The following is a 17,711-nucleotide window of genomic DNA, read 5'->3' as shown; positions in this document are numbered from 1 at the left end:
TTCAATTTCTTTAGATAATTTTTCATTCTTGTCATGTATTATTGTTGTGGCTTGTGCTGGGTTTTTATTTTCTCTTCAATTCCATTGAGTTTTCTTACAATCCATATTTGGAATTCTTCCTTTGTCATTGTAATCATTTCATATAAATCGGTATCCATTGGTGAGGGTCTAATGATTTCTTTTGGGGGTGACTTTTCTCTCTAACTTTTTATGTTTCCTGCATTCTTTCACTGATTCTTTCTCATGCTATTTGGTTGGTCGAGAACTGTGGGTGCTAGGACTGGCTTATGGCTCTATTGTCACGTCCCCAAGGGACATTTCTTTGACAGTATTGTGGAGAGGTGTGCTGGTCCTATATTACCTCAGAGGTATTTTAACAAGTTGGGTTACCTCTGACTTGTTGTCTTCACTTCTTGCCAATGGAGATTAGTGAATTTTGTCTCTCAGATTAAGCTCACAGGTTGTGGATAGCACTTGTGGGTATGACTCCATTGCCCTCTAATAGTTTGAGGTGGAAGGCACTGTGTTAAGCCATGGGGTTATGTTCTTTGTCATTGGTTGTAGTTTGCATGGAGGAACGAGTTATCAAGATAATCTGATGCCTCTGTGTTAGGCTCTGGTCCCCCAGATGGGGTATATGAATACCCCTATCTTTGGGAAGGGTCATGCCACTCCCAAAGGTTACTTGGACCATGTTTCCCCTTAAGGTGGGGGTAAAAGCAAGATATATCACAGCTGGTACCTGCAAGCCTGGGTGTGCATGCTTCGGTGGTCATTTGATCTGCCAGTAGGGGGAGTCACTAATATGTTATTCATGCTCTTTCACCACACTTGGAAGGTTACTCCTGATGAGAGAGGTCAATTGATGCAATTGCTGATGTTTCTGACCAGGATTTTCCTTCCTTGTCCACACTGCAATGCTGGCAGCCACCTGGATGTGGAGAGCAAGCCCTAGAGTTATGTTCTTATTTAGATGACCTATGCTGGTCTGGTGGGCTGAATCAACAGGCTGCCAACTATGTTTCAGCTCCAAAGTCCTTTGTATTCACACCAGCCATGCACAGAAAGTGGATTTTTTTGCTTCTCCTCACCTCTAAGGGTGGAGCCCACCACAGCATCTCTGGGATATGGACTCCAAAAATAGCGTCCACCCATCCACGTAGAGTGAGCACTGGTGGTGACCAATCAAGAGTTGACAGATGTCAGTTAGGCAGGCTGAAACAACAGGCCGCTAGCTGTCCACTCTGCATCACAGTCTCATGTCTGACCAGCAAAGGGTCTTGCTGTTTCTTTCCAACCCTGAGCCAGCCAAATCATCAGTGGTTTCTGGGGTAGAGCCCCTTTTTAAGCATTCATCTCCTTTGTTTTGGTCCTGCTGACCACCAGAGGTAAGGTACCTCTCTCCAAACTCCCTCACGTGGTCATGGGAAGTGACTATTCAGACCAATGTGGTGCTAGCACAGAGGACCAGGGATTTCAAAATGTTTTCTACTATTATCTCCTTTCCACAGAGCATGGCATCCTGTGCAACGACTTTGTACTGACTTCAGGCATGTCCCTATCTGATTGGGTGTGGAGGTCAGTGGAGGAGCCAGTTGTTCTCCTGTGGGTCAGATCATACTGCCCTGGTGGACAGGTGGGCATGGCTGTCCCACAGTCTATTTCCTATTGTATATCTTGCACTTTCCAGTTTTTGCAATTGTGTCTCCCTTTCATGGTTTTTTGTTTGTTTGTTTGTTTTTTGTTTTTCCTATAGTATATGTCCCACACTGTTTCTCTGCAGATTCACAATGCTCTTCTTTTGGAGGTAGCAATCCACTTGTGTGTAGTCATCTGAGTTCTTCACCTGCTTCTCGGGGAACAGAGAGGCAGGAGGTCACCACAAATCTTCCATTTTCAGATAGATCATAATCAACTAATTTTGATATATTTTATGCAGCTTTTTGGTGTTAAAGGTGATGTTATGTTCTGTGAGATGAGTTCTTCAGCTGCAGAAAATACTCATAACCTACTTTCATGGTTTTTGACAAATGGGTAGGCTGACAATTTATTTATTTTATTTTAATATTTATTTTTAATTCTAAATTGACAAATTATAGTTGTATATATTTATAGTATAAAAACTGATGTTATGACTTATGAATACTATGTGGAATAATTAAATCAAGCTAATGAACACATCTATCACCTCAAATAATTATTTCCTGTGGTAAAACATTTGAAATTAACTCTTAGAAATTTTGAAATGTACAATACATTATTATTTACTATATTAACTGTAAATACTACTCAGCTTTAAAAACAAGGCAATTTTATTGTTTGCAAAATCATGGATGGAATGGGACAACATTATGCTAAGTGTAATAAGTCAGGTACAGAAAGACAAATACTCCATGTACTCACTTATATATAGAATCTAAAACAGTCAAACAAAAGAAGCAGAGAGTAGAATGGTGATTAACAGAGGCTGGGGTTAAGATGGTGAATGAGGATATGATGGTTAAAGGGTACAAAGCCTCAATTAGATAGGAGGGAAAAGTTTCTTGTGTATGTTTAGTTTTTAAATTTTTAACCAGGTTTATTGACATATAATTTCTACACAATAAAATTTACCTCTTTAAACATGCAGATAAATGAATTTTGACAGGTCGACATAGTTGTGTAAACACCACCACGATTTCTAGTGTGGGGCTATTATGAATAAAGCTGCTGTAAATATTCATATATATCTTTGTGTTGACATGAGTTTTTGTGTTTTTGTTTCTCTTTGGTAAATACCTAAGAGTAGGATTGGTGAGTCATTTGGTAAGAAAGAGCATGCTTAATTTTATACGAAACTGCTAAAATGTTTCCAAAGTAACTCTACCATTTTACATCCCCAGAAACAATATATGAGAATTCTAATTGTTCCACATACTCCCTAGTACTTGGTATTGTCAATCTCTTTAACTTTAGCCTATATAGTATGTCAGCAGAAGTATCTGATTTTTAATTTGCATTTCCTTAATGAAAAATTAAATAAAGCATCTTTTTACATGCCTATTGGTCATTCAGATAGCTTCCTTGATGAAGTGTGTGTTCAAATATTTTTCCTGCTTTTTATTCTTTTGCTGGTCCTATAATTGAGTTGTAAGAGTTCTTTATGTATTCTGGATACAAGTTGTTTTTCATATGTCTGATTTGCAAATATTTTCTCCCAATATGTGGCCTGTATTTTTTACTTTGGTTACAGTGTCTTTTGAAAAGCCAAGGCTTTTTTTATGAAGTCTTTCTTCTTTTGTCTCATACTTGTGTTCTATATAAAATTTTTTTGCCTAACCCAAGTTCACAAAGATTTTCTCCTCTGTTTTCCTCTAGCAGTTTTATAGTTATAGGCTTTACATTTTAGGTCTATGATCCATGTCTTGTTACATTTTGTCTATGATGTGAGATGAAAGTTGAAAAGCTTTTCCTTCTATTTTATGTGGATTTACATTTGTTTAACACTGTTTATTGAAAGACTACACTTTCTTTGTCCATTGAACTACCTCAGCACCTTTGTCAAAAGTCAATCAACCACGCATGTGTGCATGTGCATCTATTTCTGGTCGCTCTATTCTGTTCTATCGATATATATATATATATATCGATATATATATATATATATATATATATATATATATATATATATATATACCCTTATGGCAATACCACACTTTCTTGATTACTGTAGCTTTAGTAGTAAACCTATTCAGAGCACTTTCATGGTCATTATCTTATATGAGCCTTATAACCCTCAAAGCTAGAACTGTCAAGGATTACCATAAGATCCATTTTACTGATGAGTAAATGAGTCTCAGAGAGGTTAATGGCCTACCCAACCTGCACAGTTATCAGTAGACCAGGCACTAGAATACTACTAAATCCTACTCCAGTGTTTTCTTTTTTTCCTAGAAAACTAGCAAAAATATTGCAAAGAAACTGAGTCTCACATCACTGGTACATAGTGGTACATTTAGAATTATTTTCTGAGTAAGACTCCTACTTAGTACGGGGTACTCAACAATCTATTAATACTTAAGACAGTCTTAGTAATTTCAGTCCCTCCTTCATACAAAATAAACTTTTTAGTTCTCAGTATTTGGCTTTTTTCTTTTCAGTTACCTACAGCCGCCTTAGTTTTTTGTGTGTTATGAGCCACACCCATCTACACCTGGTCTTACAACTTTAGTCTGATTACAGATAACCAACATTCTACCACTTCACAATAACTCACAAACTATATTCCTGTAATGTCCACTTCCATAGGCAAACTTCAGGTCTTTTTTTCAAGGAAAGTACCATAATTTTGGTAGTATTTATAAATGTCTTAACATTGAACATGTGTAAAATTGTGCTGTCATTTTTGTTAGTTTCCTATCTTTTTTTTTCCTTTACTGCCTATAAGAGATGTACTTTATTTTATTTTAGTTTTTTCTTCTTTTTTTATTTCAGCATATTATGGGGGTACAAATGTTAAGTTTATGTATATTGCCCTTGCCCCCCTCCCCACTCGAGTCAGAGCTTCAAGCGTGTCCATCCCTCAGATGGTGCACATCACACTCAATATGTGTGTATATACCCTCCCCCTCCCACCTGCCCGGCACACAATAAATGTTATTCCTATATGTCCACTTAGGTGTTGATCAGTGAAACCAATTTGCTGATGAGTACGTGTGGTGCTTATTTTTCCATTCTTGGGATACTTCACTTAGTAGAATGAGTTCCAGTTCTATCCAGGAAAATACAAGAGGTGCTATATCACTGTTGTTTCTTATAGCTGAATAGTACTCCATGGTATACATATACCATATTTTATTAATCCACTCATGTATTGATGGGCACTTCTGTTGTTTCCACATTTTTGCAATCGTGAATTATGCTGCTATAAACATTCGAGTGCAGGTGTCTTTTTTATAGAATGTCTTTTGTTCTTTTGGGTAGATGCCCAGTAATAGGATTGCTGCATCAAATGATAGATCCACTTGTATCACTTTAAGGTATCTCCATATTGCTTTCCACAGAGGTTGAACAAATTTGCAGTCCCACCAGCAATGTAGGAGTGTTCCTATCTCTCCACATCCACACCAGCATTTATTGTTTTGGGACTTGTTAATAAAGGCCATTCTCAATGGAAATAAGTAATATCTCATTGTGGTTTTGATTTGCATTTCCCTGATGATTAGAGATGTTGAGCCTTTTTTCATATGTTTGTTGGCCATTATTCTGTCTTCTTTTGGAAAGTTTATGTTTATGTCCTTTGCCCACATTTTGATAGGGTTATTTTATTTTTTCTTGCTGATTTTTCTGAATTCTAAATAGATTTTAGTTATCAGCCCTTTATCAGATGTGTAGCTTGCGAAAATTCTCTCCCATTCTCTAGGTTGTCTGTTTGCTGCCGTGACAGTTTCTTTGGCTGTGCAGAAGGTGTTTAATTTGATCAGGTCCCATTTATTTATTTTTATTGTTGCTGTGATTGCTTTTGGGGTCTTCTTCATAAATTCTTTGCCTAGGCCAATGTCTAGGAGAGTATTTCCAATGTTCTCCTCTAGAATTCTAATAGTTTCACACCTTTGGTTTAAGTCTGTTACCCACCGTGAGTTGATTTTCTTTTTTTTTATTTCAGCATAATATGGGGGCACAAATGTTAAGGTAACATACATTGTCCTTGCCTCCCCTCCCCCCTCGAGTCAGAGCTTCAAGCATGTCCATCCTCCAGACAGTGCACATCACACTTATTATGTATGCATATACTTATACCCTCTTCCCCCCTCCCACCTGCCCGACCCCTAATAAATTTTTTTAACACTTTGGTTACATTTTATATCTTTGCCTTTCCCTAGCAAGGGTTAGAGTTATGCCCTTCCCTTCCACACTGTTCCCCACCACTCTTACACTGCTTGTGGGACTGCAAATTAGTGAAACCTTTGTGGAAAAGAATTTGGAGATACCTCAAAGAGCTAAAAATAGAAATACCATTCAACCCAGCAATAGCATTATTAGGCCTCTACCCAAAAGAACATAAGACATTCTATTATAAAGACATCTGCCCCCGAATGTTTATGGCAGCACAATTCACTATCACAAGGACGTGGAAACAACTCAAGTGTCAGTCAATTCATGAGTGGATTATTAAAATTTGGTATATGTTTACAATGGACTATTACTCAATTCTAAGAAATGACAGCGAGCTAGCACCGCTTATATTATCCTGAATTGAGCTTAAGCCCATTATCCAAAGTGAGGTAACACAGATCAGAAAAATGGGCTCCACGTGTACTCTCCATCAAATTGGTACTTATTATCACTGTGGTGCTCACATGGTGGTGGTCTTCATCAGGGATTCGGGGGTTTGGGGGGTAGACCCACATCTGAGGGATATGTGAGTTGATTTTTGTGAGAAGTGAAAGATACCTTCAGTATTACTGCAACTGCTGTAGCTCTTGGAGTTAATTGGGCTCTCTATATTCTTAATTTTAATCCAAATGCTAATTAGATTTGACATAATAAGGGTCTTTCCAAGATAGGAGCTGTTTCTTGGTTTTTCTCTTACTGAAATTTGATTGCATTTTAACCTTGTAGATTATTTTTCTGTTGGTGATTTGCTTAGAATGTAGCCTTTGAGTAACAGTTTAATTTCTGTGCTTTTTATTCCTTATGCTAACATTGTATTTTCCTTATTGCCCCCCTAATTTGATTGCACTTTAGAATCTTAGTGTGCATCCAACATGTACAGTCCTCTGTTCATATAAGGTAATTGTATTGTTTGATATTTTCTCCTTCAGAATGAAGAAGTCAGATTCATTGAAAATGAGCTAGAGATTCAAAAGCAAAAATACTTTAAACTTCAAACTTTTGTTAGAAGCTTGATACTAGCTATGAAAGCTGACGATAAGGAACAACAACAGGTAGGTCCCAGAAGAGACTAGTAAAATGCAATGTGTCATGTTGAAAAATGACATGTCACACTTGAATGCTTCGTATCTTTTCATTTTTTCACTTCATTTCTACTTGACATGGAGGAAGGGTTTGTTATTTTGTGACTTTTTATAACACAGTTTTCTTGAGAATAGGTATTCAGATTTTGTGTGCTGCTTTAGTGGAAAATAAAAATTAAGATGATTAAGATGCTTTGTTAATCCCAGACTAGCTTTTAAGTAGGGAAAAATAATTTTAAAATTCATTTTAATTACAGAGATTTTTTTGAAGTGTTCATAGAGATGGGGATACTTTAGAGAGGCACATGTTTTGGTACCTTTTGTGAATGAAAGAGTTTGATATCTATTTGCCTCTCTTATGGATCTTAGTTTCCTGCCAGCTTCCACTGGAGTTCATAAGTGTTCGGATATCTTCTATTCTATGATATATTACTCATTACCAAGAAAACATGAAACTACTTTCTGAAATTCTTTGTGACCATAGCATATCACTTACTTTTTCCAATTTACGTAGAGTGTTTGAGTCCTCTACTCCACAGATGAAATGTAATGTCTTTTTTTGGTCGCTGTGGATTTTTGTTTACAAATTCCTTCCAAATTACAATTTCTGTGTCATATTTTCATGTGAAATTTACATAATAATGTGTTAGGCTTAGGTAAAAAACATTATAAAATTAAAATAAGTGCTCCATTTAATATTAAACAATACCAAATTTGCCTTTGAGGTTTTGCCACCATGCTGATTCTTTGTCTGAGAAGTTCTATAGGAGTAGTGAGACACATGCAACCATGATTTAGGAAGCAGTCTCAGAGGTTTTTATTTATCAAGGAATATCAAGAGTACAAAATCCCTCCCTCATATCCAAGCAGGACTACACATACATAGCCCATCGCAGATGTCTCCAGGATAAAAGATTAGATTCATAGCATCCCATAAATCTCTCTTTTTTCAAAGAAAAAAAGTCTTTATATATTTACTGAAGTACTTAACTACAAAATCTAAACTAAAATAATTTACTCATGAGGCTCAAATCAGCATGTATATTATGTGTCCTGTTTCATGAATTTTGCTCCCTTAGCCCCCACCCACAGATAGCCCAAGACACAATGACCTTCAGTTATCTTTGCCAACTTTCTTTAAGCATATTATATGAGTTATACATATACCATGACATATTGAAATTGTATTTGTTTTTAAGGAACCTAAAATACAAAATTTAAATGAATAAGAGTGGTAGTCTTGAACATGGTCCTTAGGGTACTATAAATTTTAAATAACCATAAAAAAGAAAAAAAATAGGTCCAACAATAGGAATAACTTGGAGTGTGGCCCTGGTCTCAAAAGACATAGCATTGTTTTGAATTAAGAGTTATATGGCCAACTAGCAGTTATCTGTGTCTCTTGACATCTAGGAATAACATACTGACTCCATTTTATTTTCTAATTCTAACCTCACTCCAGGTTTTGCTCTTTCCCCAAGACCACTAACAAAGAAGAAAAGTAACTAATGCATATTTTATTCTTCCCTTATTCTTCTACTTTTTCTCTGATAAAAGACTAGTAAACTAAAATATGTACAAAAAATTGGCTGAAAGCTAAACTGACACAGATATTGTATTCAACATCATAGCCAATATAATCAACACCCCAAATAGAAACTGCTGAGTTTCATAGTTAAGGTTGGGTATAATGAATCTCAAAATATGGTCTCAAAATATAAAAGACACCAATAGTAGTCCACAAAAGTTATCTAGGTCATCTCTTAAACTACTGATCTTTACATTATGAAATATTTAGAGGTTTATTTCTGGGAGGAATTACTTTTTATTCTACCTAATAAAAGAACCATTGAGTCATTGGCTTTGCATTTTTAAAAAAGTGCTTTTCCATTAATCTCAATTTGGGTAATTTGAGTAAGATATGTGGTCCACAGAATATTTTTGCTCAATGAAAAAGTCCAGGATTTAAAAATATATATATATGATACTCTCTGAATGAAAGAGATTACCAAAAAGATTTTGTTGTCATTGTTAAATCAATAGCCATTTTAAAATCAAAATAAGGTTGCCAACATTGTACTAAGTCATTAGTTATGGTCTTTCTTCCCATGATAATTCATTATGTGATCTTAGCCAGGTCAATTGCCTTTCTTGAGCTTCAATTTCTCCACCTAGCATGGATTATCATGAAGATTAATATTATAGAACTTGGTATTCATATCCTAAGACCTACAATAAGTATTATAGAGACTGATCATATATTTGGGAAGTTTTTAATATCTCGGGAAGAATGACACTAGGTCAGGCCCTGAAGATAGTTGTCATTGATGAAGAGCCTGTAATAAAGTTAATGGTCTTTACTTAAGTACCTATGAAAAAGGAAGTTCCAACAATTGGTATAATCCAAAAATGTGTTCAATGTGCCATTGATGTAATACAGTAAGATACTGAGAGAAGAATTTTAAAGTGGATCTCATACATTAGTAGTGTCCTATACTGCCTCAGATATTATTTTTTTATATTTTTTACTGCATTCTTTTAAATCAGTCAACTACATGTAATACAATAACAAATAAATAAATAATAGTGCTTGTCTGATTTACAGGGCTCCCACCTGAAGTTAGAATATCATTAAATCTTGTCTATATGACTTTCAAACTCTAAGCACATATTTAGTGAGTGTTAATTTGAACACTTTTCCCTCTTTAATATGACATCTTCAAAATTGCAAAGTAGCCGGGCGTGGTGGCTCACGCCTGTAATCCTAGCACTTTGGGAGGCCGAGGCGGGCAGATTGCTCAAGGTCAGGAGTTCGAAGCCAGCCTCAGCGAGACCCCATCTCTACCAAAAATAGAAATAAATTAATTGACCAACTAAAAATATATATACAAAAAATTAGCCGGGCATGGTGGCGCATGCCTGTAGTCCCAGCTACTCGGGAGGCTGAGGCAGTAGGATCGCTGAGCCCAGGAGATTGAGGTTGCTGTGAGCCAGGCTGACGCCACGGCACTCACTCTAGCCTGAGCAACAAAGTGAGACTCTGTCTCAAAAAAAAAAAAAAAATTGCAAAGTGAATTAAATTCAGTGATATAGCTCTTATAGATTGACCAGCCAAAGGCCCTGTAGTACTTGGAATGGGATACTGGTAAACCACTATTCTAGAAGAAAATCGCTCTGTGTTATATTACTGCAACCTAGCACCTTAGAGTGCATGTAGTACTTTTAGGTCACTTGGCTGTGTAAATACTGTAAATTTCAAAAAGAAGTTTATAGACAATTTAATTGTATAAAATAAATAACAGCCTTTCTTCCAGATATGAGTTAATCTCTCCTTACACAGCCTGACAAAAAGGAGAAAGTTTTGATCTTGCCTCTGTGATACAAGTTAAAAAGTATATGATTTGTAGCTGTCACTTCTTTTAATAAAGAGAATAGGTGAATACTGTCTTATTTCATCATTGGATTTCATATGTTCTCCAAGATGCCTTGTCTTTCTGTTACTTAATTGAACAGTGGCAAGCTTTCAGTTGTTCCTGTTCCCTTGGTCCTTATTTACCACTGTACCCAAAGCCTGCACTACAGGTCATGCTGCTAAAAATTGCCAGATATGCTACATTATTTTTAATATTGGGAGCAGCAAATCAATCATTCAGTTCACAATTTCTTCTGGTCAAGTGGGCATCAGCACTGTCAGCCACATAAAAGTTGATTAATCACTTATTTCTCTAGTATGGATACATGTTCTACAACTCCAGATGAAACAATTATGAAACATGGCAAAGCTTAGTTCATGGTTCTTGGCTTATCCTAATTACTCCAGCAGAGATGTGAACAGACCTCCAGATATGACATTACTTCAGCAAGATCCACAGATTCAGCTATGCCCTTGTGGGTGCTTGGCCATCTGTAGATATAGACATAGCCTAAGGAAAGAAAAAAAATCACTTGGTCTTTTCAAGTTGTTAAAGTTTAGTCTAAAGTAGACTAGCTGAACTTTTTTTTCTAACTGCTAAATTCATTCTTCCACAGAAGAAAAAAGAACCACATTTTTTTTAAATGTGGTTTTCTCTAAAGGATAGCATAACTGGGCATATATATTTTAATAAAGAATACAATTTTAAAGTCATTTAGCAGTGATCGGTGAATCACTTAGTAATTAGTGAAACTAATATGAAAATTGCTTACCTCAAACACTTCAAAGCACTTTGTTCAGAATAGTTGCTCATTTCCCTCCCTATTTCCCCTATGTACATGGTTTCACTCTACATAATCCACACTTTCAACATCTAGTATTTTGTTACCTCCTTAAAAGTGTATGAAGAATTTTTCTTTTAGGCAAGGAATTGTATAAGATCCTGAAAGAGAGATGATTCATTCCTTAAATTCACAAGAATAAATCAACATGATCAACAAATATTAATGTAAAATTGGAAAAAAATCTATCCACACACTAATCTAAAATATGATTTTTTTTCTGATTCAGGCACTGCTGTCAGATTTACCTCCTGAATTAGAAGAGATGGATTTCAATCATGCCTCGCCAGAGCCTGATGATACCTCATTCAGTGTGTCTTCTTTATCAGAGAAAAATGCTTCAGACAGTTTGTGATTTGAGGGGGAGATATATGATGCAGTCTTTTGGCTGCCTAACAGGTGTGCATTTCAAGATAACTGCATTCTGTTACCCTGATATTCTTCAGTTGGAAAAACACATTGTTGAAATAGACATATTCTATGAAGGATGGACAAGACATAATGGCTACAGTGCACAAAATATATGTGAAATTTAAAAGCATTTTTGGAAAGTTTTTTTTTTTTTCCAAACTGATGGAACTCTGGAAAAATTTATATTTAATTTTTAGCAGTTCAGCCATGAAATATTATATGTTTAATTTCTGAAAGATTTTTGCTCGGAAAAATCTTGGATTGGATTGGAATTGGATTTTCATAGAAGGATCTTAATTTTAGCAATAGTTTTAACCAGAGACACAACAATAAAAATATTTTGACATTACTTATCAAGTTGCTAAAGTTTTATTAGCCTTATTTTTGTGGCCATTGTATCTTCTTTCTTCCTCTTTCCTTTTCCTGTCATCCACATACACTCTTACTCAGGAATTAGACTGAAATTAAAACAAAACTTAAAAAAATATTATTAGACCTGGATGAGTCCTAGAACTTATTTTTCAATCCCTATGAGAATTTGACTTAAGCTAATGATTGAAAATTGAAGAGATTACAAGTAGGAAATTGTAAATGTTGATATTCTTTTATTATCTAACCCAGATATTTGCAGGGAGGGGTGAAGCACTATAGAAAGTTAATTCACTAACATAAAGTCAAATAAATTACTAAATGTACAGCAACAAAATGTTGTAAAACATTAGTCTTAATGGGAATTCTTCATTACTGCAAAATGACAAATGTTGACAAGATTCACATTCTACTAGTAAATTTGTGTATAACTGAGTTAGATGAAATGTTGAACAAATGTTTCATGTTTATCACCATCTTTATAATATTTTTTCAGTTCTTATATTTTATGAAACAGGAAATCAAGATAAGCCACTGATATATTTTTTTTTAATTTAGTCACTCAGCTTTGCCACAAAATTTACCTCATTTCCATGTGAGGCTTGTATAGAGCCATCAGCCAAGGATAATATTTAAAAAGAGCTAAACTACTTGGTTGTGTAAATCACAGTCCTCCGAAATTCCTGGAAACTATTCTATGTGTACACACCTAAAATGGGCATGTTACCCACTTGTTTTATTAGTAGGTACCAGATGGCAACACTGTAGACAGTTCTTTGCAGATCTTCCTTTCCGAGGTACCAGATGGTATTATTAAGAACCATGGAAGTGAAAATGCCAGTTTCTCCCTAAGCTTACAGTGTCATATATTTGTGACTTGGCGGTGTGGAATTGTGTTGCATGGTTAAATTACTATCTATACCTAAAGATTAATAAAGTAGCTAGATGGCTGTTTTGACCATCATTTCTATTTTAGATATTTTTAAAATTTGTAATTAGAGGTACTTTTGATCTTGTAATTCATTGATACCAACTTATGAATGCAGAAATGCAGTCATGAATATCTTTAACCATGAAATGTCCTCTCCCTCCCACTCAAATAGGTAAGGCTCATTGATGGTCATTCATTTTGTCAATTATTTATTTGATTTGATATTGCTGGCATACTCCTGCTACAGTTCTTTGTTAGTAGGAATATTTCAGTGGTCAGGTATGCTCCCTTTTAGCTGAGAGCCATATGTTTTTTTCAAACAGTATTTAGTATTCCTTGCAGACAAATCAAATTCCATTCAGAGGAAAGGAACAAAGTAACAGAACCTCAGACATTAGGATAAAATTTATCAGTCATACCAATTCTTCCATGAGATAAAGAGTCTCCATTATATACAATAAATATATAAAACATTTCTTAAGTAGCATGAGCTAATTCCAGCCCTTCAAGTCTCCCCTAGGGTCGACTTCCCAGTCATTGAGTTTATCTTTCAACTCTAATTTCTAATTTAAGCCCCTTCTTATTTGGTTCTCATTGCAAAGTAAGGATAGGTGATTCTCTCCTGCATCTTTCAACACTATGGATTATATGTGTCACACTTCAGCAATTAGTCACTAAATCAAAAAATATAATTAATTAACAGTGGTGGATATTGGATTTCTCAGCAAGCTGTAAACTTCACAAAAAATTATTTCTTATTAAATTCTACCAAGATAAAACTTAAATGGAAATTTTAATAGATTTAAAGATTCTGCTAGGTATAATTTCTAGAAAGAATCTTACTCTGCAATTTTGAGAGGAAACATAGATGATTCCCTTGTCTCTGTTTAAACTTCCATTAAAATAGAAACAGTACACTTAGGACTTAAAAATAAATCCTAACAGTACACTTAGGACTTCGTTTTTCTTGACATTTGGGTTTCAGCATCAGAATTATTTACTATCATTGGAATTAAGACACTTCTAAAATGAAATATGGCTTTTCTGTAGCAGGAACCAAAGAAAATAGTTGTAGCCAGAAAAAAGAATCACAATTGGCAGGTTGAAAATATGCATGGTAGAATTTCAAAAAGATGTCAAAGTCGAGTATTAAAAGATTATTATGAAAAAGGTATATTTTTCACACGTATAGTTGGAGTTGATTTTGCAATGTTTTAGAGCAGGAAAAATGGCTTGTGGTTGCTCTTATGAATATCTTTATAGCCAGGGGTAAAAATCAACTAGTGTTTCTTTCTATATGACTTTGACAATATTAAAACATATGATACTATCTGAAGCATCTATCAGAGAGACAGAAGCCAATATAAAAAACAAATTAACTATATTTTGATGTCTGCTTTAAGCTTAGGATAGGCAAGCAGTTTCTAAGCAGGAAATGTATATGTAAGAGCATTTACCATACAAAATGTGTATTTAAGAGGAAAAAAAAAAGGATAACTTCTTCATTTCAGCCAAGCTAAAATTAGTCACAAGAAAATCAAAATGGCAGTTGCCCTGAACAATAGGAAAATTAGCACATGCAAGGAAAATATTAAAAGAAAATTGGTCTCTTCATGAAACCTGAGGATGTTTTGTTGTAGGTCAGTTATCAACAGTAAGACTTTGTACTGCCATTGCAATCATGTAATAGAAATGTTTGTTATTGTTGCAGAAGAAAAGGCTAAGACCCAATCATACTCTATGCTCTGTATACCATCCAAACTTCAAAAAATGTCCAAGAGGCCATTTATCAAAAAAAAAAAAAAACGTGTCATTTCTCCAAAGACAGCAACATCTATTTTGAGGCACTTTCATATACAACAGTCTGTACGTTTGTAGGATAAAGCATGAGTGGTGGATTTAAAGGAATCCTGGGCAATAAAATTGACTTTGTTGCCTTTTTTTGGTGGTGGGGAGGGCATTCAGCTCATTTCCAAGGAACAGTTTCCTCATCTAAGCCTGAGAGTTTATGATAAGTTTTTTTAAGAAATTCTAAAAACTTTAACTCCTACCCTCCTTTCACATTGCATTGATGGTATACCAGAGATACTGCTTATTTTTAAATTATATTAGATTTTCATTTGTATCCTAAAAAAGCAAAAATTTGATAGGTTAGCTTTTTAAGGGAGTTATCAGTACCATAGTATCTAAATGATTAGTAAGTGGGTAGCTTTCTCTTTCAAATTGGTGTTATCCTTGGCAGATAGCACTGTATCATGCTCTTCACCAAGTTATGCTCTGTAATGCTACAATGAACAAGCCTACTAATGTGTGAGCCTCTAGTCCACATACCATTGCTCGAAACAAACCTTTATTAAGAACAGAATTGTTAAGGGGGAAAAGAGTAAAATAATATTTCATGCAAATGTAATTATGATAGTTCCATTAAAGTGTATACTGAGTATATATTGATCCATATTGAAATTTTATTTTGCATTAACTTGTTAAGTAATTTCTTTTAGCAATTCTGCATCTCATTTTACTGGTGCTACCTCTGAAACATATTATCACCTTAAAACCACATCAGATTGTAATGTGAATTTTTGTAGGGTTTTTATTTAAACTTTTATAGAGGCAATAAATGATTTCCAACTAATAGGCATCTATTTCTTTCTTCTACTGTTTCTTTTTCTAAGTCTTTGTGTTGCAAGCACCTTTTACCATTTAAAGTGAATTATTTCCTCCCCAAAATAAGGTTCTGATAAAATGAAAAATGTAGAGTTATAATAAGGTGACGGGGGTCAAAGAGGTGAGAACATGGAGTACTCATGTGGAAATCTGGTTGACTTACAAGCTGACATGTATATTATCCTTAATTGACTTTACTTAACAGAGAACTACTGCAACATGAATGGAAAAAGGTGAATATTCTGTAACAGGCAACAGATTTGTCCACTATAGCATATTTAAATGGTAAAATCAGAAAGCAAATTGTCACAGTATAAACAAAGAATGGTATTTACAAACAGATTTATTTTTTTATTTTTTTACTTAAGAATGTTGCATCTATTTTTCCCTGGCTCTCTGTGACACCAGTTGAGCATGCTTTGAATTTGGCTGAAATATGCCCAGGCATTTTTGTCAAAGCCTTCTACCAATTAAAACTCTACATGTTACCTAAAAGTGTGGGAAGAAAAGGGGAGAGCATGGGGTGAGTTTTAAATAGTATAACTACAATAGCAGTTTTCCTTCCCAGGTGATAAATTTCAAGAATGTTACAAGGAGAAAATATTAATAGCATACAAACTGCACTTCAAATGACCCAAATCTTTCTCTGATTTGCAAAAACATTGACTTAAGATAGTAATATCCCTTGATTTTATAAAAGTGAATGGGGATCATTACAAATCTATTTATAAGACAAGTCAATAAATGAGAATACCCATAAGATTGAATGATATTTTTTACATCCTTGAAACATAAGGACTTTTTAAATTTTTGTTGTTGATATCCTTTTATAAAAGTAATAGATGTTCACTGTAGAAATTTCAGAAAAGGTAGGAAATATAAAGAAAAGCAAAACCATTTGTAATCCCACCACCCAGCAACAATCCTTGTTAACATGTTAGTATATTTCATTCTAATCATTTATTCTACATATTATACACACACATATGTATTTAGCAAGATTGGGATTATACTGAATATGCAGTTGTATGGCCTCATTTTTCTCTTAACAATGTATTGAGAACATTTTCTCATGTGACTATTTGTCACCAAGGTATTTCATCCTCAATTACATTTGGACCTAATGGGAAATACATTTTTCTAAATTTATATAAGACACAAAAAACAAAATTTCTATTGTTGAAAATGCATCTATTCTAGAGAATTAATAAATTACTTCTTTACATAAAAACTATACCTCTGAACCTAGATTTAAAACAAATGATGCCGCTTATTTATTTTCACAATAATAAAGTTGCTATACTTTGGCTGCAAGTCATAAGGCACTTTGCCTTAATATTACTACCTAAGAAATGTTTCTATCACCTACACTAGTAAACCATGCTAAACTTAAGAAAATAGAATAAAACTCATTTTTATTTTAGAAAGGTTTCCCATTGGATACACCAATATGCACTTGTAAGAATATTTTTTAAGTAAATCAATTGACACACAACTCCAGTTTTTCTCTAAAAAAAATAAGTTTGTTTCTTTTTATTATAATGTTCTGTTTCAGCCAGTTTGTTGGAAAGTTTGGGAAGTTTTGTCCATTCTGGATTTTGCTGTGAAATAACAATCAATATTTATATTTCCATTTTATAATGAAATACAGTGTGTACCAAGACTATTATACTCAAGTACCTCCTTTGTGATCTAGGCTATATGAAACTCTAATCTTTCCTAATACTTAAAGTCACTCCCTAGTTAAAAATTAGGTCTTTAGAGAGGCTTATGAATTCTTTCAAGCAGTTAAGAGACCATTTCGGTGCACTGCTTCAATAATGTTGGAAGTAGTATCAATAATACTTGTTAACTTAAATTGGGTAGCTCACAGTTCTAAGACTCAGAGAACAGGTTTGATCTCCATTCAGATCAGTACATTTACATAAGGCAAAAAAAATCTCTCTGCTACAGAATCACCAAGTACCTATATTCTAATCTTGTTTTGCAGTCTGTCACTAGACACAGAGGACCAGGGAGGAGATATGGGTGGATATATTCTTATATGTTGCTTAAATGGATAAAATAATGAATACTGGGAAGTTTCCCCTGCCCATTCTAACCCCATCCATGCCTCTCTTGGG

General features: G+C 34.5%; 1 protein-coding gene across 1 annotated transcript in view; it reads left to right on the top strand.

Moving 5' to 3' along the window:
* HDX (highly divergent homeobox) overlaps positions 1–15,892 on the top strand; it is a 239,504-nt gene extending 223,612 nt beyond the window's left edge. The window contains exons 9-10 of the mRNA XM_012790096.2: positions 6,804–6,926; positions 11,440–15,892. Coding sequence (XP_012645550.1) covers positions 6,804–6,926; positions 11,440–11,565 — 249 coding nt within the window. The 3' untranslated portion in view covers positions 11,566–15,892. The remainder of the gene's footprint in view (positions 1–6,803; positions 6,927–11,439) is intronic.
* The last annotated feature ends 1,819 nt before the right edge of the window (positions 15,893–17,711 follow it).

The sequence above is a fragment of the Microcebus murinus genome, chromosome X (assembly GCF_040939455.1).
Source record: "Microcebus murinus isolate Inina chromosome X, M.murinus_Inina_mat1.0, whole genome shotgun sequence".
Classification (NCBI taxonomy): Eukaryota; Metazoa; Chordata; class Mammalia; order Primates; family Cheirogaleidae; genus Microcebus; species Microcebus murinus.
Note: the sequence above shows the minus strand (reverse complement) of the source record. Positions and strands in the feature narration are given on the sequence as shown.